General features: G+C 44.2%; 1 protein-coding gene across 9 annotated transcripts; it reads right to left on the bottom strand.

The window, feature by feature from the left end:
* Positions 1-559: 559 nt before the first annotated feature.
* ABHD18 (abhydrolase domain containing 18) lies at positions 560-27007 on the bottom strand. 9 transcript variants are annotated; one of them, XM_082237708.1, is made up of 14 exons: positions 26694-27007; positions 25541-25590; positions 22140-22244; positions 21657-21741; positions 21130-21230; positions 18737-18815; positions 18556-18640; positions 11395-11422; positions 9772-9910; positions 8810-8899; positions 8264-8365; positions 3797-4169; positions 2587-2749; positions 560-1363 (listed from the first exon to the last, which is right to left on the bottom strand). In XM_082237708.1, the coding sequence occupies exons 3-14, from the start codon at positions 22229-22231 to the stop codon at positions 1312-1314; spliced, it is 1389 nt and encodes a 462-aa protein (XP_082093834.1). In that variant the 5' UTR covers positions 22232-22244; positions 25541-25590; positions 26694-27007; the 3' UTR covers positions 560-1311. The 9 variants fall into 9 exon arrangements, with proteins under 9 accessions (XP_082093834.1, XP_082093835.1, XP_082093833.1 ...); XM_082237709.1 differs by having other exon boundaries at positions 25541-25593; positions 26771-27007; XM_082237707.1 differs by having other exon boundaries at positions 26771-27007.
* Positions 27008-27070: the final 63 nt, after the last annotated feature.

Raw genomic sequence — 27070 nt, 5'->3', positions numbered from 1 at the left:
CTCCTCTGAGCTTTCCCCCAACCCTCTAGCAGATTTGGGATGGAGGGAAAGAGATTATGTTGTGTGAGCAGAAGTTATAACTTTATTGGATTCAGCCACAATAATATTTTATCAAATTCAACAGCACATACTAACTTCCATATAATATGAAAGAAAATACAATGGGTAAGATGAAGAGCTTCTGTGAGGCTAGCTCAAGTCACAGGATGCAACCACTGAATAATGGGGGAATTTATTTTCACCAAGTCCTGCTCCCTGAAACACAGCAGCCCCATTGAAGGCTGTTCTGGAGTGTTGGGGGACCTTCTGGAACTATGTGGGAGACAGCATGGGGAATGCTGGGATAATAAGGATTGGATCCAAATGAAGATGGTCACTTTCATCCCATTAAAAATATTGAGAGTCAACTTAGTCTTGATTAACTTGTCCCATTGATTTCAATGGAACTAAAGAGGAATTAACTACAATATTGGGTTGGATCCAAATGAAGTTAATCCCTCTTTACTGCAACATGATGCTAAATAGTTTGTAAGAAAACCAACATTAAACATGCAACATATACAGAAGGATTCACACTTTATTTTCATTTCAGGTATAACAATTCAGTCAATTAACATTTTATGATTCCTCAACAGAAGTATGCACCTCCTCCCTCCATTTTAAAATAAGAGCACACCTAGCATGCTACTTTAAATGATTAAAGGTGGACAAATAGTTTTAAAGAACCAATTATGAGGTGCAGGAAAGTAATGTGCAAACTTTGTTCTTCCAACTGAAGTTGAAATAGGGCCAGGGAATACAGAAGATTGTGGGGGTATGTAGCTGCCTACTCCCCAGAGTCTGCATAGGCCATCTTAATAATTTTTATTATGAATAAACTTTTCAAGTTGAGCTCATTATTGAGAGGCTAGTTGGTCTCCCTGAAGGAATTTTTGAATTCCTAGTCCTAGTGACAACCTGGGGTGTGAAACTTATGCTAAAATTTATATAAACCAAATTTAAGCAGCCTGCGTTGGTCTCTCTTCAAAGGATAAGTGTACTCTTGAAATAACAATAGTCTTAAAAATCAGCCTATTCTTTAGACAGACATTACCTGTATTAAGAAATTGTGCTAAAATTGTCATTGGCATGACTGGTGCAAGTTTGAAATTGGTTGATTTCATTCTGATATAACGCCAAGTTCAGTTTACCGTCCAGTTGGTGACTTAACTGAACTTATGTCTGACTTGTTCTCCACATGAGGTCAACATGAGGATCCATGTAAAAAAGAGCTCAGAACAAGTCTATATAGAGCGGCTCCAAAGGACAGAGCTATACAGCGTATTTCTGGAGAAAGCGTTCAAAGGCATCATATATAGCTTGTCTAAGAGAAAGAGAAGATTAACAACATTAATGAAGGTACACTAATAATTTACAATATTTTTTTTGTCCAGATGCAGCACAGTGATCTAACAAAAGATTTTAGCACCTGCTTCTACTATAAATTTTAGAAAAATGTCCATTTGTCTGTTTTCAGCATTTGGATACTTCTTGAGATATAGTTGCCAAAATTGAGGGTTCCTGAGTTGGGGTGGTGGACTACATTGATGTTTGAATGCAGCATACTAGTTTAAAATAAAAATGGTGGAATAAAGCATAACTTTGACATGACTATGCCCATTTTTTTGCATATTTTCAGCCACCACTTGAAATACTGTTCCCTAACTTGGCATGAAAGTTGCCAAGGTGGGGGCAGTTGTCTTCAGCAATGTTTGGATGCTAGGTGCCATTTTGATTCAATTTCGCAGAGCAATACAGGACTTCGGATTTTTTTTGGCATAGATTTGGCTACCTCTCAATAAATCATCACCAAACCCAGGATGAGGGTTCCAGGTCCGGGAGGCGGAGGGAGTGCAGCAGTCTTCATTGACATTTGAACAATGGACATAATTTTAATTCAAGTTGATGGACCAAACTTGACTTGATGTGACTTCACCTAATTTTGAGTGTCATGAGTCAAAACTCACAGATTACACTATCCATTTATAAAACACACACATACAAAAGTGTTTCTAAAAATTCCTGGGCAATGCTGGGCACTTCCTGCCAATTATAAACAAAGCCACAAATCTCAGAAATCCACAATTTAGGGGTAACAAATGCAACAACTGAAATATAAAACAGAACTGAGTAGGAAATAAAGCTCATTTCAGATGTAATGCTGTCATTTAGCACTAAATTAATGAGAAGAGAACCTAGGTTTATACACCACCACTTCACTGTTGTAACAACCTGGAAGTATACAGTTCCTGTTTCAGACTACATCCAAGTTAGGTGGAACTCTATAGTTATTTTAAACTATGGTTTGTTAAAACAAGCCTGGCTCAAACTGAGGAGACGGGAGACCATAAGCCCAAGACTCAATTCAGCTTGTTCACATAGCACAAAACCATGACTTACTACTAGCTTTGAAGTGGCCTAAATCTGTTGAATGCAGGCAACTTTCAGACTGCCACAACAAAATATGTATACTTAGCACTTAAGAGATGCAGTAGTAGTAGAGTATAAAAGCTTTGTTTGATTTTCATTGCTTAATCAATGCCTCACCTGAACAATCCTTGTTTGAAGAGGTATGCACTAACATGACCTCCTTCCAAGTATCTGATTTCACATCCGGGCCATATTTCTTGAAGGCTACGTACACCAGTTCTTGGAATATAAGCATCCTCCTTGGCTTGAACTACTATGATCAGTGTTGGATCAACTGGAACTGAGAACAAGGAACAAAGCTCTTTAAAGCTAAATATGCTATCTTTAGTTTGGAAGACAATGTTACAGAAAGGTTAAAATTACAAGGTAATTGCATGGGAATCCACAATTCACAATCATGTCTTCAGCAAATGGCAACTATTTAATGCAGCCTTAGTTCTTTTTTACTGCTGAAGCAACACTGTCAGTAGCTTATGTTAGATTACACAAGAATGGGAAAGAACAGCAAAGGAAAATTAGTCCATATACAATAGGTTGTGACTATGAAACCAGCTTTCTTGATCCTGCTGAAGAACCACCTTATAGCCTAATAACCTGCTCTAGTATGTTAGCATCATCTTGTGATCTGCAGTGGTCTCATGTTGACCTTGTGGCCTCCTTCCCTGTGTCTTTTTGGTTCATAGACACATGGGGTAGTGGAGTATTGTCTATGACCATGCCCTATCAATTTCAACATGTTGCATGGACTATGGCACAGTTTTGCATTTTGTTTTTCTGCTGGGCTTTGTTGAGAATAATTGGCCCTGGTGCTCAATTTTTTCATTTCAATATTTTTTGGTCCTCGCCTTGCAGAACAAGGAGCCCTAGTCCCACTTATATTTATGTCACTAGCCGCTACTATACCTTCTCTGCTCACACAAAGCTTTGCATGTTGATAGGTATTGATCTAGCTGCTGTTCCACCAGTTCACCATAATTTACAATGAGGCAACAGCTGTGTTCAACCCTATCTGCTTTTTGCCTTGCGCAGACCAGAGAATTATGCTGTTAGTGATCATGTGAGCCTTCAAATAACTCCACAGACTATGCAACTTACGATATAAGCTACATTTCTAGTCCTATGAGACAAACTAGACACCACTGAATATAAAGAAGGAAGAAAGAAAACCAGATTTAAATGCTTTATGTGCTCAGAGATTACTTAGAAATGCAGAAATGAAAATTTGGAAAAAGAAAACATAAAAAACAGAAGTATTACTTAACAGAGTAGAAATAGGCAGAGGGCAGCAAAAAGAAGAATTTCAAAACTGTATTAAAATAACATGTACCTGAAAAATTAGCTACATGGGTACATTCGTCCATCACCCCTTTCATGAATCTTAAAGATTCTCTTTGTAAACTGTCCCTTTTTCCACTTATCAGATGCTTCTGATTACTGGTAAAATCCTTATTGCTACTGCTGTTGGTTGAAAATGTTTGGTTTATGCACTGCATTTTTGACGCCTCTTGCACTAACAGTCCTTCCGCTGAGGCACTTAGAGGAGTTCTGCTACTGCTAATGCAGTGACCAGCTTCCGAAGATAGAGCTTTGCTTCTGGTATCCAGGTTCAGCATACCGGAATGCAGATCCAGATTGCTTAAACTGTCCACACTGCCAGGAGAATTTTTAACAAAGTCTTGTCCCATCTTGAATGAATCTGTCTAAACAAAAATATCTATTCAATTAAGACACTTTGAATATTAGGTAGATATCCTGTAAGGTATCAGTTCCTCTGGTAACCCTAAAACATTTGCTTGGGGGGGTAGTATGTGGAAACTTCTATGATTTGCTCTCTTGAATGAGCTAGATGTTCCATTACTCTAATCCAGGGGTATCTAATGTAGTGCGTTCTGGATGCTGGTGGGACTCCCAATTGCCATGAACTTTACTTAGAATGCTAGTAAGTCAGGGATGATGGAATCTGAAGTGCAGCAACATCTGGAGGACACGGTTGGTGACCGCCATTCTAAAAGAATATGGCAGAGTTTATATTTTAACTCAAGACACTTCCCAAATATATGGTGACTACAACACCAAATATCTCTTATATTATATAAGATACAATTGACAGTGTTGAATCTTGAGAACAATTTAATTTCTAATGTGAGTCACTTAAACTATGTAAACATAGAAAAGACTAAAGTGACATATCCCAACCTTTGGCTTGTATGAAACTGCCTTATGAATGTATCCCTGTGTTAACAACTTTTAATTTAACCGTATCTGGGGTGGGTGGGGTGGAATTTATTTTCAGAAATTTGAAATCTGTGCAAATGCAAGCACATCCACAAGCATCCTTAGAGAGAAAGGCAGAAATCTCAACATAGTGTCCTTTCCCCTATCATAAATGATTAAATCATCCTCATTCTACACTAGGCTTTCTCAAAGTATCTATTTCACAAAAGTTATATAACACTTGATTGTTGTTTTTTTAAAAAAAAAGCCCAAGCAGTTTACAACAATATAGGCTGTTGTGTGTATTCTGTTACCTAATGTTGAGTACTTGCAATGCATACAGTACCAACTCCACCGGAAAGAGTAAAGGAATATGCAAGATATGCAGTTCTCAGTTGTGCTTAACATAGAATAAATGTTCCTAGAGAACGAGATGCTTTCCCACTGATTTATAATTTTCTTACTAGGAGGAAGTCATTTTAATCCCAATATTTTGAGAAGCTCATTACACATAACTAGCATTGGAAACACCAAAAACCCCAAATTTTCTATTCTCCATCATCTTCAGAAATTCCAGGCAATAGTTTTACCAGCAGTCACTTGATGTGGCAACAGCTCAGCATCTTCCATTAGTGGCCTCCTAGCACATCTAGTCACTGCTTTTTTGTTTCCTATGCAAAATATGAAACAGCTGGGAAAGACTGCACAGGTGAGTAGGAGAATAAAGAACCCTTCTTCTGCCACTGCCACATTTCTCCAAGTCCTCCTATAATTATTTCCTAACTAAAAGGGATAGAGGCAGGAGTGCAAGGAGCATTGTCGAAGGGAAACTCCCCACCGGGGTAGAAATCATATATTGAACAGATGGAAAACCCTCAAGTTAGGCTGAAAGCAAAGAGGAAGGTTACCATAACTTCCGTCATAGAGCTTCAAAATGCTGATGATGATGTAGTGTGTGCAAACTCAGAGGATGACCTCCAAACCACCCTAAATATCTTCGCAGAAGCTTATGAAAAGCTTGGCCTATCGCTCAACATCCAAAAAACCCAAGTGCTGCACCAACACGCAAAAAACAACCCCTCTGCTGCGCCACAAATCCAACTTAATGGTGTAATGTTGGAAAATGTCGACTGTTTTTCCTACCTGGGCAGTTATCTTTCCACAAGGGCAGGCATTGATGCCGAAATCCAGCATCACCTGAGCTCTGTGCGTGCAGTTTTCTCTCGATTGAAGTGCAGAGTGTTTGAGGACTGGGACATTTGCAGGGAAACCAAAATGCTTGTTTACAGAGCTACAGTGGTGCCTCACAAGACGAAAAGAATCCGTTCTGTGATTCTCTTCGTCTAGCGGTTTTTTCGTCTTGCGAAGCAAGCCCATTGGTGGATTAGCGCTATTAGCGGCTTTTAGAGGTTTTTAGCAGCTTATCTGCTGATCGGATCAGCTGATAAGCGGCTTAGAGGCTTAGAAAAAGGGGGGGAGGAAAAAACCAGCAGGAACTCGCAAGACATTGTCGTCTTGCGAAGCAAGCCCATAGGAAATTCATTTTGCGAAGCACCTCCAAAACGGAAAACTCTTTCGTCTAGCGAGTTTTCCGTCTTGCGAGGCATTCGTCTTGCGGAGCACCACTGTATTGTACTACCAATCTTACTGTACGCTTGTGAAACATGCACCACTTCATTTGAGCGGATGCCTGATTATAGTCTTCCAAAGCGACTACTCTAAAAATGAAAAGCGTAATGCTGGTGGTTCACAAAAGAGGTTTAAAGACTCTTTCAAGGCAAATTTAACAAAATGCAGTATAAACACCGAGAATTGGGAAACACTGGCCTGCAAGTGCTCCAATTGGAGAATAGCCTTTACCAAAGGTGTCATGGACTTTGAAGATACTCAAACTGAGGATGAAAGGATGAAACAAGCGAAGAGGAAGGCACGTTTGTCAAACCCTCACAATGATCAACTCCCATCCAAAAACCTATGTACCCCCTGTAAAAGGACGTGTGGATCCAAAATTGGCCTCCACAGTCACCTAGGGACACGCCATTAAGACTGTGTTCAGGGAGGAGAATCTTACTTGGCTATGAGTGATCGCCAAAGAAAAAGAAAAAGCCCTCCTCCACATTCTGCAACAGTGGTCTAAAAAAACCCCCAACATCTGGCCACTGTCAGGAGAACTAAACAGCCTCGATCCTGTACAGTGGTACCTTGGTTTACAACCGTAATCCATTTTGGAGGTCCGGTTGTAAACCAAAACAGGTTGTAACCCCAAAAAAGGACACGTACTTCCGAGTTTGACGTGGTTGTAATCCAAAACAGTTGCAATCCAAAGCAGTTGCAAACCAAGGTACTACTGTATACCTGAAGGAGCGTCTCCACCCCCCCCCCCATTGTTCAGCCCGGACACTGAGGTCCAGCACCGAGGGCCTTCTGGCGGTTCCCTCGCTGTGAGAAGTGAGGTTACATGGAACCAGGAAGGGCCTTCTCGTTAGTGGTGCCTGCCCTGTGGAACACCTTCCCAGCAGATGTCAAGGCAATAAGCAACTATCTTACTTTTAAAAGACATCTGAAGGCGGCCCTGTTTAGGGAAGTTTTTAATGTTTGATGCTTTATTGTGTTTTTAATATTCAGTTGGAAGCCGCCCAGAGTGGCTAGGGAAACCCAGCCAGATGGGTGGGGTATAAATAATAAAGGTAAAGGTACCCCTGACCGTTAGGTTCAGTCGCAGACGACTCTGGGGTTGTGCGCTCATCTTGCTCTATAGGCCGAGGGAGACGAAGTTTGTCCGCAGACAGCGGTACCTATTTATCTACTTGCACTTTGACGTGCTTCCAAACTGCTAGGTGGGCAGAAGCTGGAACTGAACAATGGAAGCTCACCCCGTTGCGGGGATTCGGACCACCAACCTTCCGATCGGCAAGCCCTAGGCTCAGGGGCTTAGACCACAGTGCCACCCGTGTCCCTAAATAATAATAATAATAATAATAATTATTATTATTATTATTATTACTGAAGAGAAATGAGACAGGTGGCCCATTACATTTTCCTATTGAAAAGACAGCATCTGATATTCTATCTACGGATCCTTACATTAATGTTTTTGATAACCTGATAACAAGAAATAATCCCTAGTTATAATTTCTAAGCATCTATGAACAGCTATGTTGTTTACTAAATTTTTGGTGAACATGTAACAAACATAGGAGCCATTTAGCAACCAACATACAAAATGTAAGAGGAAATGCAGTATTTTTTTTACAAAAGGAATCCAAAAATTCAATTTTCTGGTTAAATGATCTGGTTGGTTCTAGTCATACGATGAAAATGCTCCTTCCTAATCACATACTGTAGTTTGACAAGCTCTCTCACAATCCACCATTCACCAGTGTAAAATTAATAAAGAGTAGAAGGGTAATGCATTCTAAACAAAAACCAATGTTAATGCATCTTTTGACAAGAATATTCGTATAACAAATTCTATAGTTTCATATCTAATGTTTTTGCTGAAGTGCTTGAGCACTGTGACATGTTTTCAATGGTCAAACTGTAGAGCTAATATTTAGTATGAAAATAAAATTATACCTACTCCACAATATTCAAGCATTTGAATGATCTCTTCTTCATAAACACTCTCTGAATAATACTGTTTCTCAAGCTGTCTCCAGTTCACTGCCTTGCTCAGTACACCCTGAAATTAAAGACATTATAAAGCAGTGACAAGGCATTATGAACTCTTATTCTAAAGATACCAACTATATAAGAATAATTTTAATTTATATCATTTTAACAAAGTTTCCCCATGAACTGTGAAAACATCTCTGGGCACATCTACAAACAAGGGCAAGGATCAAAGAACCATGGAAGCTTTAGGTTTGCATGTTTCACTTAGCTGCCTTTCATGCCTCATAAAGCATTTTAAAAATGAAATGTTTGTTGAGATACTGAGAGATGGAATAACTATTTAAAAAAAGTTCCTCCTCAATTCAAAATTTGGTAACTCTACCCTAACCCCAAGAACACAAAGTATTTCTACTATGAAATATCCCAGCAATAAATCAAACCAGATTAATATTAGGACCTTGAAGCCTTTTGGTTTCCCACTTGTTGGCATTGTACACTACAAATAGATTACCGTAGTAAAAACACCAGAGGCTGTAGACCAGGAGAGACAAGGAACTAGTGGCAATGGTTTAGGCCAGTTTGACACTGCTAATGATGCCATCTGTCAAATAGAAGACAATACAATATTTTTTTCAGATTACATACTGCTTGTCACCGAAGATGAATAGCGCCTGTGATTTGTATTGTATTAGTCACCTCAGTATTTTCCCTTCAAAATCCTTTAATGTAAATCTTTATCTGTTTTCTTTACACACACAATGCATTTACTGCAAATTGAAATAAATTATACAGCACAGTTGGTTTCATAATTCCTTAGGGAGCGACAAACTTATTTTGTTTTCATAAGCACAAGTAAAATGAAATTACTACCTGAGAGAAATAGCTTTCACCCCTCAACATATTTTAGAATACAAAAAACCCTTCCCTTTTCTTTCCCCTTCCAGATTTTATTCACAACAAACTTAAGTGGCATTTATATAAAAATATCATCTAAAACTTCAGATTTTGAAAAGCATTTCATAATTTTAATCATTATGTATGCATCCGATACAAATTCTTCTTCCAAGTAATCCTCCTTCCCTCTTTAATACAAATCCTGAGGTCCTTTTTCCAAGGATCTCTGAGTAATATAAGTAAGGTTCTCATTTAATCTTCACAACAGATTTGCTGAGGTAGACTTGTCTAAGGTAAGTGATATTTCATATGTTTCATGGGTTTGTACCTGGGATGTGTACCAGGACATAAACTTGAAATTTAATAAGAATTTGATCAAACTATATTCAGTATTCATTCTAATGGAATATGAAAATGTAAGGCCATTTCCATATCTGCGCATCCCATTTTTCACGTCTATGTCATGTGATTTAGATAACTCACTTATATTGTAACTTATTTTACAAAACTTAAAACCAGCTAATGATAGACATATGTAAGCTTCAACTTATTTACTATTTTTCAAATAAAGGTTCTTACATGTCCTCCCATGGATATTCCTGTCATCCCAAGGGGTCCATAGCCTTCTCTTTCTAACCAGTGCAGAAGAACAGCGGATTCTAGCACAAGAGCTCCTCCCATGACAAACAGGTCAGAGACATTTTTCAGACATGATCTTCTTTTCTCCCGAGAAAAGAAAGGCAAACTTTACATATATATATTAACAAATGCACCTATCGTCATATCTTCTACAATTCAGACCACTGTCCTCATGAAAACTCTCTCTCATTTAATTTGAGGAAGGGTTATGATTATATTTAAACCTAGTAGCTGCTGCCTGGACAAACTGGACCCAACTAACAGGAGCACAGTCCACACAAAACTGCCAACAATGGATTTTGGCCAATAAAGTAAAATATTTTCTTTATAAAGTTGCTTTATGACAAAAAGGCCTCAAAATATTGATACTGCCATATGAAGAAAAGCTGTGGACTTTGTGAAACTTATCCATCAATCTACAATTACTATTAAGGCCAGAATTTCAAATGTGCTACAATATTAAACAAATTTGTTTTGCAGAGATACCTGCACTGAAGTTACAGGATTTATTTTCCAAGTAGTTATACAGCAGTTTTGTCTGCTGTGAAGTATTACAAGTACACTGCAACAATTTAACTTTACGATGGATAGCTCTGGTGCCTGGTTGGAATCCATCATGCTATGCTTGTTCAGAGCACTTTGCTAATTTGGGGAAACAGAAGGGAAGAATGCAGAGATGAGGAATGTATTATCCTCCCCTTCTCAGTTGGGGAAAGCTGCCACTATTCACTCAAAATGGTTGCCAAAAGAAACAAGTGAAATGCTACAGCCACATAAAGCCTTCACTGTGAAATTTATTTACAGCGATTGGCACTCTATGAAATGACCTAGTTTTCATACATCTGAACATCTTGCAACACCAAGTTGCTGCATACTTGGAACAAGGTTATTTCTAGAAATAGCTTATATAAAGGATTTGAAGACATTCAGCATTAACACAGTTACCAAATTCAAGGTATGCAGAAGGTAGCAACTTTAAAAGGTTATGTAGCCCCTAAAGTGAGGGACGCGGGTGGCGCTGTGGGTAAAACCTCAGCGCCTAGAGCTTGCCAATCGCATGGTCGGCGGTTTGAATCCCCGCGGCGGAGTGAGCTCCCGTCTTTCGGTCCCAGCTCCTGCCCACCTAGCAGTTCGAAAGCACCCCTAAGTGCAAGTAGATAAATAGGTACCGCTTTATAGCGGGAAGGTAAACGGCGTTTCCGTGTGCTACGCTGGTGCTGGCTTGCCAGAGCAGCTTCATCACGCTGGCCACGTGACCCGGAAGTGTCTCCGGACAGCGCTGGCCCCCGGCCTCTTAAGTGAGATGGGCGCACAACCCTAGAGTCGGAGACGACTGGCCCGTACAGGCAGGGGTACCTTTACCTTTACCTTAGCCCCTAAAGTGGCAGAATGCAATATTCCTATTTGTATTATTGACCATTGTGGCTTAAAATAAGTTTCTTGCAAAAAGGAATAAATTCAAATAAACACGATGCATCAGAAATAAGAGATAACTTGTAAATTTTAAGCAGTATATCTATTTCCTAAATGTATCACAGAATACAGTACATTGCTAATACTTACAACTGATCCTTGGGTTTTCTGCATCCATGTACAGATAAGAGTCAAAGAAATTAATATGCAAATGTATATACCTTTTGAGTCTCAACATTTTCATTACAATTTATATTTAAAGGGTTTTTTTTAAAAAATGTGCACACTAAAATAAAAGTTATTTTAACTGTGTGGCTTTATAGGCTTGAAATTTAACAATTAAACAGGAGGTAATGTACGGGACGCAGGTGGTGCTGTGGGTTAAACCATAGAGCCTAGAACTTGCCGATCAGAAGGTCGGTGGTTTGAATCCCCGCGAAGGGGTGAGCTCCTGTTGCTCGGTCCCTGCTCCTGCCAACCTAGCAGTTTGAAAGCACGTCAAAGTGCAAGTAGATAAATAGGTACCACTCCGGCAGGAAGGTAAACGGCGTTTCCGTGCGCTGCTCTGGTTCGCCAGAAGTGGCTTAGTCATGCTGGCCACATGACCCGGAAGCTGCACACAGGCTCCCTCGGCCAATAAAGTGAGATAAGCGCCGCAACCCCAGAGTCGATCACGACTGGACCTAATGGTCAGGGGTCCCTTTACCTTTACCTTTAATGTGAGCTCATGCATTATGTTAGACATAGGAGATTTGAGTTCACACATGCGTACCATTTCAATCATTGAATAACCTATCTAGGCAAGTCATTATATATAACTAAACAGCAATATGAAAAACTTGTTGTCAGGGAACTGACATCGGAGGAAAGGGAAGTGGTAAGGCTCCCAGAGACTGGGAGAGAGTCAACAGCCAAAGCAGGGACCAGCAGGGGGAGCGCGGGGTCTCTGGAGGAGGATCTCAGTAATGCTGAGAGAGACGCAGCAGCCCAGGCAGGAAGCAGCAGGGGAGAGAAAGGGGTGAGAGACACTTCGAGCGAAAATAGCGGGGAGGTGTCAGAAGCAACTGCAGGGAGACCCATACTTCGCCGGAAGCTGCCACGTCGTGAGTCCAGGAGACGCGTTTCCGTTAAGGAACTTCTTTGCTGGAAGCGCTTCCGCAGACAGCCACTGTCAGACTCTACTAGTGACTAGAGCAGACATGTCTGAGGAGCTCTGTCACACACAGAGGTTTGTGGGGTCGCACAAACTCTGAAGGGGCACTATTTTAAGCACAAGCAGCTACCCATCCCCTGACAGCAGTCTGACAGTCTCTGTACGCTGCCTGTGCAGGAGAAAGCATCATGAGCAACCCAGTCGGAACCGGAGACGCAGGGGCTGGAGCTGGTCCAAGCTTGGAAGAAAGGTATCAAGCTCTGGAGGTCCAACTTGCGCTGCAGACGGCGAGGCTCGAGGAGAGAAGGGCTCAGGATGCTGACAAAAAGGGGAGAACCACTCAGTTCCCCAGAAAGGTACCAGGATTGGTGCAGAAGTTTGGGGGGGACCCCAAGGATTACCATGCCTTTAGGACTGAGATGCAATATGCTCTGAATGTGCAGTTTGATGAGTTCCCTGATGAGGAATCGCGAGTTGCGTTCGTAATTGGGCATCTTGAGAAGGGGGCGCGGGACTGGGTTCGACCCCTGATGGCAACGCACAACGATATCCTAAAGGACACTATGAAATTCTTCCGTGCAATGGATATCATGTTTTCCAGCGATATTGAGGAAGGGGCGGTACGCAGACAGCTAATGGCTTGCAAGCAGGGAAGCAGATCTGTCCGTGAGTACTGGACTGAATTTACCATGCTGATTCACAGATTGGGGTGGGATTTATCGGCAGCCCCCATTCAGATGCTATTTGAAGAAGGTCTTTCTTCAGCTGTGAAAGACGAGCTGGCCAGGAGCCCCAGGGCGGGGTCAATGGATCAGCTGACCAAATCTGCGCTGACCATTGGAGCGCGCCAGGAGGCAAGAGCCTTGGAGAGGCGGGAAGGGAGAGGGGAACGTTGGAAGGAGTTACGCATTCCAGACATTCCTGAGCCAGCTTTCCCGCCGGCAGAGCCGATGGAAATCGGAACAGCCCGCGCGCGCGCAGTTTCAAAGCCCAGTGAGGGGGCGAAGAAGGAGGGAAAGGGAGCCCGGAAATGCTATCTCTGCCAACAGCCAGGCCACTTTGCCAGAGTCTGCCCCCAGAGGAAGGAATGGCAAGGGATGGTGGGAGCTGTTGAGGGGGAAGAGCAGGGAGAAACGGAGCAGGTAAAAGCCAACGCCTGGTTGCCAACAGGGCACTGCAGCCAGGCCAAAGAGCAGTGAAAGTGCCCCTTCCCCAAGTGCCAGTGCCAGAAGCTCCTCGACCTGCTCTAGTGATTGAAGTGTCGCTAGAGCTGCAAAATGGACACCCCCTAAAAATAAAGGCGCTGTTGGACTCAGGCAGCTCCTGCAATTTCATGAGCAAGGAGTTTGCTGCTGAGCACCAGATACAGACTATCCCTTTAAGCAACCCCCTGCAGGTGACCACGATTGATGGCAGGGAACTGTTGGGAGGAGGCGTCAGCTTGCAGACCGTCCCAATGATAATGAGGGTGGCAAGGCACACAGAACTGATAGCGTTTAATGTGGCCACCTTGGGAGGCGCTCCCATTATTTTGGGAATGAGCTGGCTAGCCCTACATGATCCGCTGGTGGGCTGGCATCAAAGAGTGGTTTCCTTCGGTTCCGCACACTGCTTAGAACACTGCAGGGCGGAAAAGGGGTCAGCAGGGGCCCAAGCCACCCTAGCAGGGACGGAAGTGATGGAGAAGGGGAAGGTGCCACCACAGTATGCTGATCTCAGCGACGTGTTCAGCGAGAAGGAAGCGGACCAACTACCCCCCATAGGCCCTTTGATTGCCAGATCAATTTACTCCCTGGAGCACAGCTTCCTGTAGGCAAGTTGTATGCCATGTCAGACAGGGAGATGCAGGAGTTGCGAGCGTTCATTGACAAGAACCTGAAGAGAGGCTTCATCAGAGAGTCCAAGGCAGCGGGGGGTAGCCCAGTGTTTTTTGTGGATAAAAAAAACACGGACAAGCCGAGGCTGGTATGTGACTTTCGGGCCCTAAATGCAGTGACAGAGCCGGCGGCTTTTCCTATGCCCAGGATTGATGATATTTTGACCAGGGTGCGAAAAGGAAAGATTTTTACAAAGCTGGACCTAAGGGGGGCGTACAACCTGATACGTATAAGGAAAGGGGATGAATGGAAGACCACCATGTTCACCCCTTTGGGGGCATTTGAATACCTCGTTATGCCTTTTGGATTACAAACAGGCTCCGCGTGTTTTCAAGCCTTTATGAACCATGTACTGGGGCCTTTGCTCTACAAGAATTGCGTGGCCTTCTTAGATGACGTGTTGGTGTATTCGGAGAATGAGGAGCAACATGTGAGAGACGTCAGAGAAGTGTTGAGCAGGCTGCAAGCCAACAGACTGTGGGTGAAACTGGAAAAGTGTCAGTTTCATACCAAGGAGGTGGAATTCCTGGGGTACCGCTTGTCAGACAAGGGGTTGGCCATGGACCCCGGCAAGGTTCAAGCGGTGCTGGAATGGAAAACACCCAAGACCAAGAAGGATGTGCAGAGGTTCCTAGGGTTTGGAAACTTTTATCGTAAGTTCATCCGAAACTTCGCCCACCTGACGGCGCCCATCACGGACTGTCTCAGCAGCAAAAAGAAGTTTGTTTGGACGGGGGAGGCGGAGCGAGCGTTTGAGGAACTGAAAAGGGCCTTCGCCTCTGACGAACAACTTCTACATGTGGATTTACAAAAAAAGCTGAGGGTCGAAACAGACGCTTCTGACAGAGCCATAGGGGCGGTGCTTCTTCTGCAGCCGGGGAAGGAGGGGTCAGAGTGGCGACCGTGTGCCTTCTTTTCGCGAAAGCTGAACAAATCTGAGAGAAACTACACGGTGCACGACCGGGAACTTCTTGCTATTTATGAGGCCTTCCGGAGATGGAGGCACCTACTAATTGGTGCACAACAGAAGGTGCAAGTGTGCACGGACCATAAGAATCTAGAGTATTGGAGAACTGCGCGAGTGCTCAACCAACGGCAGTTGAGATGGGCCCAGGAGTTCTCCAAATTTAACTTTGAGATTTGTTACGTACCAGGCCCGGAGAACGTTAGGGCGGACGCTCTCTCACGCAAACCTGAATATTTGGAGGGAGAGGGTGCACCCGAAGAGACCCATGTTATTCCCGAGGACCGCTGGGTGTGTGGGGCGGCTTTGGTGGGGGAAAGGGAACTGATAGAGGGAACGGTGCAGGATGAATACGCCCAGGACAAACTCAGGGGTCTCAGGAGGGAGGGAGACAAACCCGGGGGTTTTGAGGAGAGAAACGGGGCGTTGTATTACAAGGGAGCGTTATACATACCGGAAGGGGAATTGAGGGAAAGGGTACTCAAGCAACTGCACGATAGCCCCACAGCAGGGCATTTTGGGCAACACAAAACCATGTGGCTGGTTACCAGGGAATTCTGGTGGCCCAAGGTCAGGGAAGATGTGCGTGAATATGTGAGAGGGTGTGACCGATGTCAACGAGCCAAGGGGGAGAGGCGGGCACCGGCAGGTTTATTAGAACCACTACCCACGCCGGAAAGACCATGGGAGGCAGTGGCAATAGATTTCATGACTGATCTGCCCAGGTCCAAAGGGAAGACAGCCATTATGGTTGTGGTAGACCTGTTAACCAAGATGGCCCACTTTATAGCCTGCTCACATGCGGTCACAGCAGAAGAAACCGCTAGATTGTTTGTGGAAAATGTGTTTAGGTTGCATGGTGCCCCCTTGAGGGTGGTTTCGGACCGAGGGAAACAATTTACTTCCAGGTTCTGGAGGAAGCTCATGAGCTTATTGCATGTAGAGGTGAATTTTTCCACTGCCCGTCATCCAGAAACCAATGGGCAGGCGGAAAGAGCTAATGGTGTCCTCCAGCAATATTTGAGGTGTTATGTGAATGACAGAGAGAATGATTGGGTGGAGAAGCTGGCGTTGGCAGAATTTGCCTATAACAATGCAGAGAACGTGTCCACGGGGATGAGCCCTTTTTTGGCCAATCACGGGTGTCATCCCCGAGCCTTCCCAGGGGGGGAGGGGGAGAACTGGAGCGTTCCTGCCGCAGAACAGTTCGTTGAAGAAATGGAAGCGATCCATCGCCAGCTCCAACTTAATTTAAACAGGGCGAAGGAGGAATATAAGAGGCAGGCAGACAAAACCAGAAGGGAAGGGGAAAGCATTAGGGTGGGGGACCAGGTGTGGCTGTCCACCCAAGGGTTACCATTTAAAGGAGGTTGTAAGAAGTTAAGACCCAAAAGACTGGGCCCATTTGAAGTCACGCAACAGGTCAACCCAGTGGCTTTCAGACTCCGGTTACCGAACCACATGAAGTTGCACCCAGTGTTCCACAGATCATTGCTGTCACCGTATATAGGGGACAGAGAGGGGAGGGTCAATAGGGGACCAGCTATGGAGGAAAAAGAACACAGCTACCATGTAGCGGAGATTCTCGATTCTAGGTGGAGGGGAGAGCAAGTAGAGTATTTGGTAATGTGGGAAGGGGAGCCAGAGTCGGAAAACACCTGGGTCAGGGCAGAGGATGTAGATGACGAGGTTTTGATTGAAACTTTTCATCAGAGATTCCCTAGAAAACCCCAGCCAGTGGCGAGGTTCCGGAGGGAATACTTCGCCACCACCGACGACGAAGAAGAGTTGGAGGGGTTCGCTGATTCCGAGGTGGAGGAGGATTCAGCGAGTCGGAACGAAGACCGATGGAGGGAATTGTTTGAGACGTCTGAAGATGAAGAGGATTCTTTTAGGGGTTTCAGCTCCTCACCGCCCAGAGGAGAAAGTAGGGGCGGGGGAGAGGGGGGCCCTGGAGGGGAGGTGGATGTCAGGGAACTGACATCGGAGGAAAGGGAAGTGGTAAGGCTCCCAGAGACTGGGAGAGAGTCAACAGCCAAAGCAGGGACCAGCAGGGGGAGCGCGGGGTCTCTGGAGGAGGATCTCAGTAATGCTGAGAGAGACGCAGCAGCCCAGGCAGGAAGCAGCAGGGGAGAGAAAGGGGTGAGAGACACTTCGAGCGAAAATAGCGGGGAGGTGTCAGAAGCAACTGCAGGGAGACCCATACTTCGCCGGAAGCTGCCACGTCGTGAGTCCAGGAGACGCGTTTCCGTTAAGGAACTTCTTTGCTGGAAGCGCTTCCGCAGACAGCCACTGTCAGACTCTACTAGTGACTAGAGCAGACATGTCTGAGGAGCTCTGTCACACACAGAGGTTTGTGGGGTCGCACAAACTCTGAAGGGGCACTATTTTAAGCACAAGCAGCTACCCATCCCCTGACACTTGTCTTACTGCTTTATTAGGAATTTCAGTAACATTGCTTAGAATGATGGCTATGATCCAGACACGTTCCACACAAACATTCTGAATGTTTAATTGCTGCCAACAAGTATCAAGAAAATTATAATATGTGAATTAAATTTTTGTCCTCTTGGGCTACATCTTGGGATAAATATAATATCTCTATAAGAAAGTAATTCAGAATTTGTTAACAGCAGCCCAATTGGTGACAGATTTCCATTTTTGTGTTATCAAAATGCCAACAGAAGAGGATTGGATTTTAAAAAACCCTCAGGTTTATTGATAGATAAATTAATGCAGTGGCTTCAAACAGGGAGACAGAAAACTAATATTTTATGAAAGACTGCTGGTTGGTAATTTGGAAACTGAATCTCTTAATTGTGACAAGCCAAATGAAAACATGGCAATCAAGTGGGGCAATGCATTCTTTTCCTATTATTTTTTCTTTAAATGGTCCTCATGCCCTCCCCGAGCTGCATTTAAAATGTGTCTAATTTTAGATAATGATGCCCTGGAGTCTATTTGCATATAGTTTTACTTTATATATGATTACATATCCACAACATTAATTTGAGTTATTTATGCTTTTGGAGAGTTGCAAAATATCCACAGAATATATGATTTCTTTTCAAGCAGAACCACACATACTTAAGTATAATCATTAGGTCACTTACAGGTCATTTACTATAGTTTTGTCAATTTCTAAGCTACCAATCTATACAGGAAACATATAAATGGTTTACATTTCATATGCTTTTACATATTTGACATATCCATTCACCATATTAGTGTTGGAACTAAACACATGACTAGGCAGCAGCATCTTTCCTCTCTAGATCTGTGCTTCACAGATACATTTTGCTTAATATAAAGGATATAATAAGGGTTTTCTAACAACAGTGAAGCCATGCAGGCCTCTTTGATCATTGGACGGGCCATTAACGTGCGTCGCCTCCAAAAGTACTAAAGAGACAAAAGTTTAATAAGATTAAATTAAATAGAACAAGTGTAACAGGTTTTTTTAAAAAAAGCATTAATGAAGTAAAGTTGTATGCTTACATGGTCGCCAGTGCCTGCTAAATGAATGCACACTGGTCTGTATTTGCTGTTCCATAGCTTGGGTACTAAAAACTGAAACCTATCAAATAGAAAGCAATCATTTAAAAACTATGCCTACATGAAATAAAGTTAACAGACTAGCAACTAATATCACACAAAGTTTTACATCAAGGACTAGTAATGCATTTCCCCCCTCTTAAGTAATAAGCATGATTGCAGAAAATGTTTTCCAGCTACAGTGGTACCCCGCAAGACGAACGCCTCGCGAGACGAAAAACTCGCAAAACGAAAGGTTTTTTCGTTTTCGAGTTGCCTCGCAAGACGAATTTCCCTATGGGCTTGCTTCGCAAGACGAAGCTTGCCCCGGGGACAGCGGGTCTTCTCTTTTGAAGCAAGGGGCTGCAGGGAGATCGCTATCTCCCCGCAGCCCCTTGCTTCAAAAGAGGTCCGGGGGCAGCGGGAAGCTAAGCGCTTCTTTCCCGCTGCCCCCCGACGTCTTTTGCAGCAAGGGGCTGCAGGGAGGTCGCTATCTCCCCGCAGCCCCTTGCTTCAAAAGAGGTCCGGGGCAGCGCGAAGCTAAGCGCTTCTTTCCCGCTGCCCCCCGACGTCTTTTGCAGCAAGGGGCTGCAGGGAGATCGCTATCTCCCCGCAGCCCCTTGCTTCAAAAGAGGTCCGGGGGCAGCGCGAAGCTAAGCGCTTCTTCCCCGCTGCCCCCCGACGTCTTTTGCAGCAAGGGGCTGCAGGGAGATCGCTATCTCCCCGCAGCCCCTTGCTTCAAAAGAGGTCCAGGGGCAGCGGGAAGCTAAGCGCTTCTTCCCTGCTGCCCCCCGACGTCTTTTGCAGCAAGGGGCTGCAGGGAGATCGCTATCTCCCCGCAGCCCCTTGCTTCAAAAGAGGTCCGGGGGCAGCGCGAAGCTAAGCGCTTCTTTCCCGCTGCCCCCCGACGTCTTTTGCAGCAAGGGGCTGCAGGGAGATCGCTATCTCCCCGCAGCCCCTTGCTTCAAAAGAGGTCCGGGGGCAGCGCGAAGCTAAGTGCTTCTTTCCCGCTGCCCCCCGACGTCTTTTGCAGCAAGGGGCTGCAGGGAGATCGCTATCTCCCCGCAGCCCCTTGCTTCAAAAGAGGTCCAGGGGCAGCGGGAAGCTAAGCGCTTCTTCCCTGCTGCCCCCCGACGTCTTTTGCAGCAAGGGGCTGCAGGGAGATCGCTATCTCCCTGCAGCCCCTTGCTGCAAAAGACGTCCGGGGGAAGCGGGGAAGAAGCGCTTCTTCCCCGCTTCCCCCGGACGTCTTTTGCAGGGTTGCCGGCATGCCGAAGCCTGCGGGCGCTGACATCAGCGCTCCCAGGCTTCGCGGACCTCTCCGCCAGCGCGCGCAGGCTTCGGCATGGCGGCAACCCTCCGCCAGCAGCGGCAGCGCTGCCGCTGCTGGCGGAGAGGTCCGCGAAGCCTGGGAGCGCTGATGTCAGCGCCCGCAGACTTCGGCATGCCGGCAACCCTCCGCCAGCAGCGGCAGCGCTGCCGCTGCTGGCGGAGAGGTCCGCGAAGCCTTGGCCGGACAGCTTTTGAAGGCAGGGGGGGGGGAGCAAAGACTTTCGCCCCCGCCAGCCTTCAGAAGAGGAAGGCTGGCGGGGGGCAAAAGTCTTTGTCCCCCCTGCCTGCCTTCCCAGGGGCTTTTAAATCGCCCCGGACAGCGGAGAAGTCCTCCGCTGTCCGGGGCGATTTTAAAATGCCGCCCGCCAGCATTTTAAGATCGCCCCGGACAGCGGAGAAGTCCTCCGCTGTCCCGGGGTTTTTTAAAATGCTGGGGGTGGGAAGAAAAGCCCTTGTCCCCCCCCCCCCAGCCTTCAGAAGAGGTCCGGGGACAGACTGTCCCCGGACCTGGTCTGAAGGCGGTTTCCCTAGGAACGCATTAATTGATTTTCAATGCATTCCTATGGGAAACCGTGCATCGCAAGACGAAAAAACCGCAAGACGAAGAGAATTGCAGAACGAATTAATTTCATCTTGCGAGGCACCACTGTACCGTGATAATTAAAACTGCTGCTAGCCATCATATATGGCATTTCTCCAATCAAATGCAAATCCAGAATAACTGGCACATGTGTATGGGGGGGAAATAGTAAGGGATCTAAAATGTCCCTTAAGGCATGCAGAAGTTTAGTTAGGACCTTTTTAATCATAGTATTATACTTACTGGGACAAAAATTTCAAGAGGAGCTCTCAGCACGTAAGGTAAGAAGCTGTTCGCAGTGGCACTCAGTGCAGACAAAGCCCTAGCCAACATGCAAACCTATCCTTATTCAAAATTAACACACGTATGTGTCACCTTTTCACCATCATTTCATCTCATCTCACTCTATGTAATTTCGTAACTTACATTAGGTGCCTGTCCTTACCTTGCTGTGATGGATTCTGGTGGCATGATATCTGGAACATAATGAGCCAAGGGGGAAATGAACTGCCCATCAAGGATCTTACAGTCTGACTGCTCTTCAACCTACAGTAACAACATTGCATTATTACTAAAGCTGTCAAACATTAACAAGTACATTTGGTGGGACAGAGGAAGCTGCCTTATACAATGTCAGACCATTAGTCTATCTAGCTCAGTATCATCTACACTGACTAGCAGCAACTCTCCAGGTAGGGAATATATCTGCACCCTACCTTAAAGTGCTGGAGATTGAAACAAGGATTTTCTGCACACAAGGCAATGGTCTACCTCTGAGCTACAGCCCTTTCACTAACATCTAGTGAATTCTAGCAACATGCAGTTTACCAAGCATAGGTTCCTTTCTATAGATATACTTCAACTCAACAAATGATACCTCCCCTTTGAACAAATGTTTATCCTTTTTCATAATCAGGATTGCAACTCTACATAGACTCTTAAACTACTTAAAAAATAAATGCAACTTAATACCTTGTTGATGTGCACTGGATAGTCTCTTGAAACCAGATTTTGACATTTTTCTCTGTTTCCTATAATCTTTCTGAATGCAAATATTCTGTTAATGACAAAAAATAGTGTTAAGTTTCAGCTATTACTACATACAAGACACAAAAATGTGTTTTATAATTTTGTCTCTGTTGGGCCTGAATGATCTTTAATTCCACTCCTACCTAGGATGCTATAATATCCAATGTTAACATTAATAACTCCTTCACAAGCATTGTTTATTTTTAATGTGACACCAGTCTTTAAATTTAAACATGTATTAACACAAATATTACCCATCAATTTGAGACAAATGCTTTTCTAACTTTTCCTTCATACAGTATAAGAAAACTGTTTTAAGCTTTCAGTGTGCACTCAGAATATAAGCTTTGGGGGTACTATTTTTTGAAATTTAAAAACAGAGCATGTACCCCAATCTGGAATATAAACATGAGTGAGCATAACTACCTTTTCAAGTCTTCTGGTCTTCCCCATCCTTGAATAAAAAGCTTAGTGAGAAGTAGGCGCCTGTATAAGACATCTAGTTTACTCACACCCATTAGCAAAACACATCTAGAAAAAGAACAGAGAGAGCTGTTTAACATACTGGTGAAAAGCACTGTTGTTTCTTACTTTGTAACTGTAAAAGTACAACCCTTATTTCCAATGAAAGCAAACGCTAGTTATAAACACACAGAAATTGTGACATATAACTTTCAAAAACCTGCTTGAAACTGGCACATTAATCTTCGTTAAAGAGAACCCCTGTACTTGCTTTAAGAAAATGACTAAGGAAGTAGAATTTATTAGCACTTGATTTGATGCACCTTTAATAAGCTGCCTGTCAACAATTTGTTGCAATTCTGCTACGACAGCAAATATCAGTGAAGGAAAAAATACATTCTATTAATCCAGTTTGTTTTCTTTTACAAATGGGAAAAGCTATGTAGGCAAAATACTTATACTGATAGTATAACTAGCTTCAGGCATATGCCTAAAGCTGGAGCAAGTGGAGGCATGTCCACATCCAATGCTGATCAAAGGAAAAGAGACAGCGCAATAGGAAGTACTATACAGTGGTGCCTCGCAAGACGAAATTAATTCGTTCCACGAGTTTTTTCTTCTTGCGAGTTTTTTGTCTTGCGAAGCATGGTTTCCCATAGGAATGCATTGAAAATCAATTAATGCGTTCCTATGGAGACTGCCTTCAGACCAGGTCCGGGGACAGTCTGTCCCCGGACCTCTTCTGAAGGCAGGCCGGGGAGAACGGCAAGCTCCGGGGACAGAGGTGAAGGGGCAGCGCTCCTTCGCCTCTTTCCTCGAACCTCTTCTGTAGGCAGGCGGGGGGAGAACGGCTTTTCTTCCCACCGCCAGCCTTCAGAAGGCTGTTCTGAAGGCTGGCGGTGGGAAGAAAAGCCCTTCTCCCCCCACCGGACTTCAAAAGAGCTGTGGGAAGTCCGGCGGGGGTCCAAGGGATTCCCTCACCGCCACCCGCATTTAAAAGCACTCTGGGCAAAGCAGCGAAGCGCGCTGCTTTCCCCGAGCGCTTCTAAAGGCGGGCGGCGGTGAGGGAATCCCTTGGACCCCAGCCGGACTTCAAAAGAGCTTCGGGAAGTCCGGCGGGGGGCCAAGGGATTCCCTCCCAGCCCGCCCTGCTCCGCTGAAGTTTAGAGGGAGCCTGTGGGGAAAAACTCAAAAAAAAAATTCGTTTTGCGAGAAAGGCCCATAGGAAAATTTGTCTGGCGAAGTGGCTAAAATATCAGAAAACCCTTTCATCTTGCGCGTTTTTCGTTGAGCGAGGCATTCGTCTTACGGGGTACCACTGTACATTTCTTCCCTCCCAGGAGAAGAGGGTAAGTGATAATACACAGAGCCCTCTCTACCAATTACATTTTCTATGGTCTGTGGTGTTAGCCCCTCTCATGTTAACTAGCAAGAATATGCCGTGGTTAGGTTTGGCTGATAATCTCACACTCAGGAATAGGAACCAATCTGAACAGAAGAATGAAAACTTTTTAAAACGTAAAACACACTGAAACAGCCTATTACCTGCACAGCTGTTCACACTGCACAGATACTGCAAAGAAACCTTCTACATGTTAAATTATTTTGTATCACAAATGGGTAAATTATAAGGGTGCCTAGACCAATGCAGAGGACACAGCTGTTTAAACAGAGCAGTACTTGCTGTGGCATAAGCAACATACCACAGAGTACAGAGCCACCTAATTTTAGGAACTGAATCCTAGTGGATAAAGATGTTGGAAAAATCCCAAGAGTACAAACTGTTGTAGTTGGAAAAGAATGTGCACCTTGTAACAATGAAAAGAGCTGTAAGGAGTTTACAAAGAGAGCTCAATTTACATGCATTAGTTTGAGTGAAGGGAAATGTGCTTGGTTCCCTTTTTTTTGGTAAATCTTTCAATTTTGTAAATGTTGCAATAACTGAATGAACTTTCCCATTGTTTTCAACTTCATTTTAAAACACGCACACTCTTTTCAATCTCTTAAATTCATACTTAGTATGATGGTTGCAAGAATATATTTTTATTGGTAGGCATTCCAAAACTAGGTTGCTTCTGCATAACCAAAATGAGATCTTTTAGCATGCTTTCCAAAGTAAACTCTAAGGTAATAGAAGATGTGACTTTTGTAAGATAGCTCTAGGTCAAAGTATTAATTGTGCAATGTACATCTAAAGAAACAGAAGCTATGTCCAAACACTGAGAGACTTTTCCTTCCTGAAAATCATTTCAGTATCATTGCTGTGGTCATCTACTGCTTATCAAGCAAAGCAAACAAAACAACCTGCCTTATCCTTTGACATAATGTAACTGCTTAGTTAATATTTCACCACTGCTATTTCGTCTTTTCACTTACCACTGAGTTTAATGACTGGAAACAAATCAATAGAATCATATTTCTATCTCACTCTTCAAGAACAATGTCAGGAATTTGATAGCCAAGGTTCTTTGTTGCTATTTTTCCAACAATTACAACACAGGATGAAAAATTAACAAGGAGCTGAAGTGCTGAAGTCTAGAATCTACGTAAGATCTTTCAAACATACAACATTCTGCTCTAAATATACTTTGATTACTGAAAAAGCTAGTTATTTTTCATTCACACAAGCACACACTCCAAACAGTGAAACCCAAGGAAACACAAGATGTTTAGCCTAGCAAATGACCCCCTCCCAACTTTTGGTAATGTCAGATTAACCTTGATATTTGGTATAAGGTAGCATTTTTCCAGAGCATAAAAACATGATTACAGTCATGCTTCAAAGTTTCACAATGATAGCATACAAGGTTAGTATGTTGAGAAGATAATATGTTGCCAAACTTAATCTACCAGTTTTTACTAATCCAAAAGTGTGTGAAATATTTGTAGCAACAACCTTGGCCTCAAAAACACTGTCCTCAAATAAAGACATTGAATTTCGGAATCAAAATGAGAACAGGAAAGAACAGAAATAATAAAACTATAATTAGTGGGCCATGAATAACACAGCAGTATTATAACATCAGGAATGTGATTTACAGTGCAATCCTATTCATGTCCATTAATAAATAAGTTGTTTAATATAATGTGGCTTACTCCCAGCTAACTCTGCATAGGACTGTCTTAGTCGTGGTTTGGGTGCAATATCTTTGCAATATACAAAAAGAAAAAGTTGACACCATTTCCCCCCTACAATACATCACTGGCAATCTACACTGCAAAATGTATGACAACCCTGAAAACAACAAAACCAGCCATGTAATTTGTGAAAAAGGAAACAAATGTTTTCATACCACACTTTCATACAACACCCACACACTAAAAACATACACCTATTAAGGTTCTCAACAAGAAGTTGTTCATACCTGTCAACCTTGTCAGTCCAGAATTCTCTTAACCGCAACTCTCTTCATATCTGCTGGTTCAAAGTATGAATGAGTCAAATTCTGTATGTAATTCAAAATATTAAGAGTATATATGCTACTAGGAATGGCTTCAGATTTCCTCTCAGCACCTTTTTATAAAACAAATCTGGAGGACAGCTTCTATTTGACACTATAAACCCTAAACAGAGATACTTACCCCACCACCAAGAGGCCAGAGTTATGAGCTACTTCACTCACTATGGGTGCTGATACAATACCCTGAACTACTCTGGCTCTCACACTAGTTTTTAAAAAGAGGGTAATATAGTATCACCCAAAGGAGGCAGATCATTTTTTTTATTTGCCAGAATCAGCATGTTTCAGACCTTCAGAATTTTGTTCTGGCCTCCTAACGTTGGTGCTTTGATAAGCAATAGCCACTGGATCCGTAGAGAGAGCAATTGCTTTAGAAAACAGACACACATATAAGGCAAAGCAAATACAGCATCCACACACTTCAACGAAGTTCCTTTCTCGCTGGCCTTCCTCTCACCATAACGGGTGAACTCTCGTTATAACCTTCACAAGCAAACAAAAGCTTCCCACATATGGATAAAGGGCGCCGTGGGCTCGTGATTGATTTAACTGCGAGCTTGTCCCTGAAACGCGCCTTCAACCCGACCCGCCAACAAATAAAATTACAACGCCGTTGGTTAGGCAGCGATGGACCGTCCGAACCTACGTGCTGGGAAGCGAAATCACGGCATTCAATGGAGCTGGAAGATGCACTGGATTGCCGACTAACCCAGAAACAAAACTTTGCCAAAAAAAAGGAGGGTGAAAAGGGGGGTCTTTGGATAACATTTACCCTTCCTCCCGAGAAATGAAGGCACGGAGGACAACGTGTGAACCCAGTGGCGTAGCGTGGGGGGCGCAATATCTGGGATTAGGGCAAATCCACGGGTTAGGGGGCGCAAATTACTTGCCTTGCCCCGGGTGCTGACAACCCACGCTACGCCACTGTGTGAACCCCAACTTGTGCCACAAGACCCCGGGCAGGTGTAAGAGGTCTTCTGGCTCTTCCCAGCAAGCTTGGGCAAGGACGGCCAGGAGCCCACAGGCTTTTCCGTTACGCCCCACGGCGACGACCTACCCATGTCCCGCCACCCAGGGAGACGCGCCAGGCTGCACGTCCTCCCCGCGCGGAGGCAGAAAATGAATTCTCCCCACCCGCCACACTGAAGAAGCGGCAGAACGGGAGAGGCGAGCGGGATGTTTCCTTCCTCTTCGTCCTCGTCCTCCAGCCTCTCCCCCTTTCCCCAGCCTCTCCTCTCATCCACCAGCCTCCGGGACTCCGTTTCACCGTCCCGCCACAGGGAATGAGGGAGGGAGGCGGGGCAACGGAGGAGAACTTCGAAGGTCGCCGCTGTCACTCACTCCCTCTTCCCGCTCTCTCTCGTCTCCGCGCGAGAAGCGGCAAGAGAGGGGGGCGGGGTAAGCCGCCTTTGCACACCAATCAGCGCCTCTCCT

This window comes from Podarcis vaucheri, assembly GCF_965113315.1.
Source record: "Podarcis vaucheri genome assembly, chromosome: 9".
NCBI lineage: Eukaryota > Metazoa > Chordata > Lepidosauria > Squamata > Lacertidae > Podarcis > Podarcis vaucheri.
This window is presented reverse-complemented; position numbering and strand designations above follow the sequence as displayed.

Bases quoted from the DNA above. Each gene is read 5' to 3' on its own strand.
- ABHD18 (XM_082237708.1), bottom strand. From the start codon at position 22,231: ATGGGTGTGAGTAAACTAGATGTCTTATACAGGCGCCTACTTCTCACT. The intron at 21,231-21,656 runs GTATTAAGTTGC...TTGTTACTGTAG, and splicing joins ATCCAGTGCACATCAACAAG to GTTGAAGAGCAGTCAGACTG. The intron at 18,816-21,129 runs GTAAGGACAGGC...TCTATTTGATAG, and splicing joins CCAGAATCCATCACAGCAAG to GTTTCAGTTTTTAGTACCCA.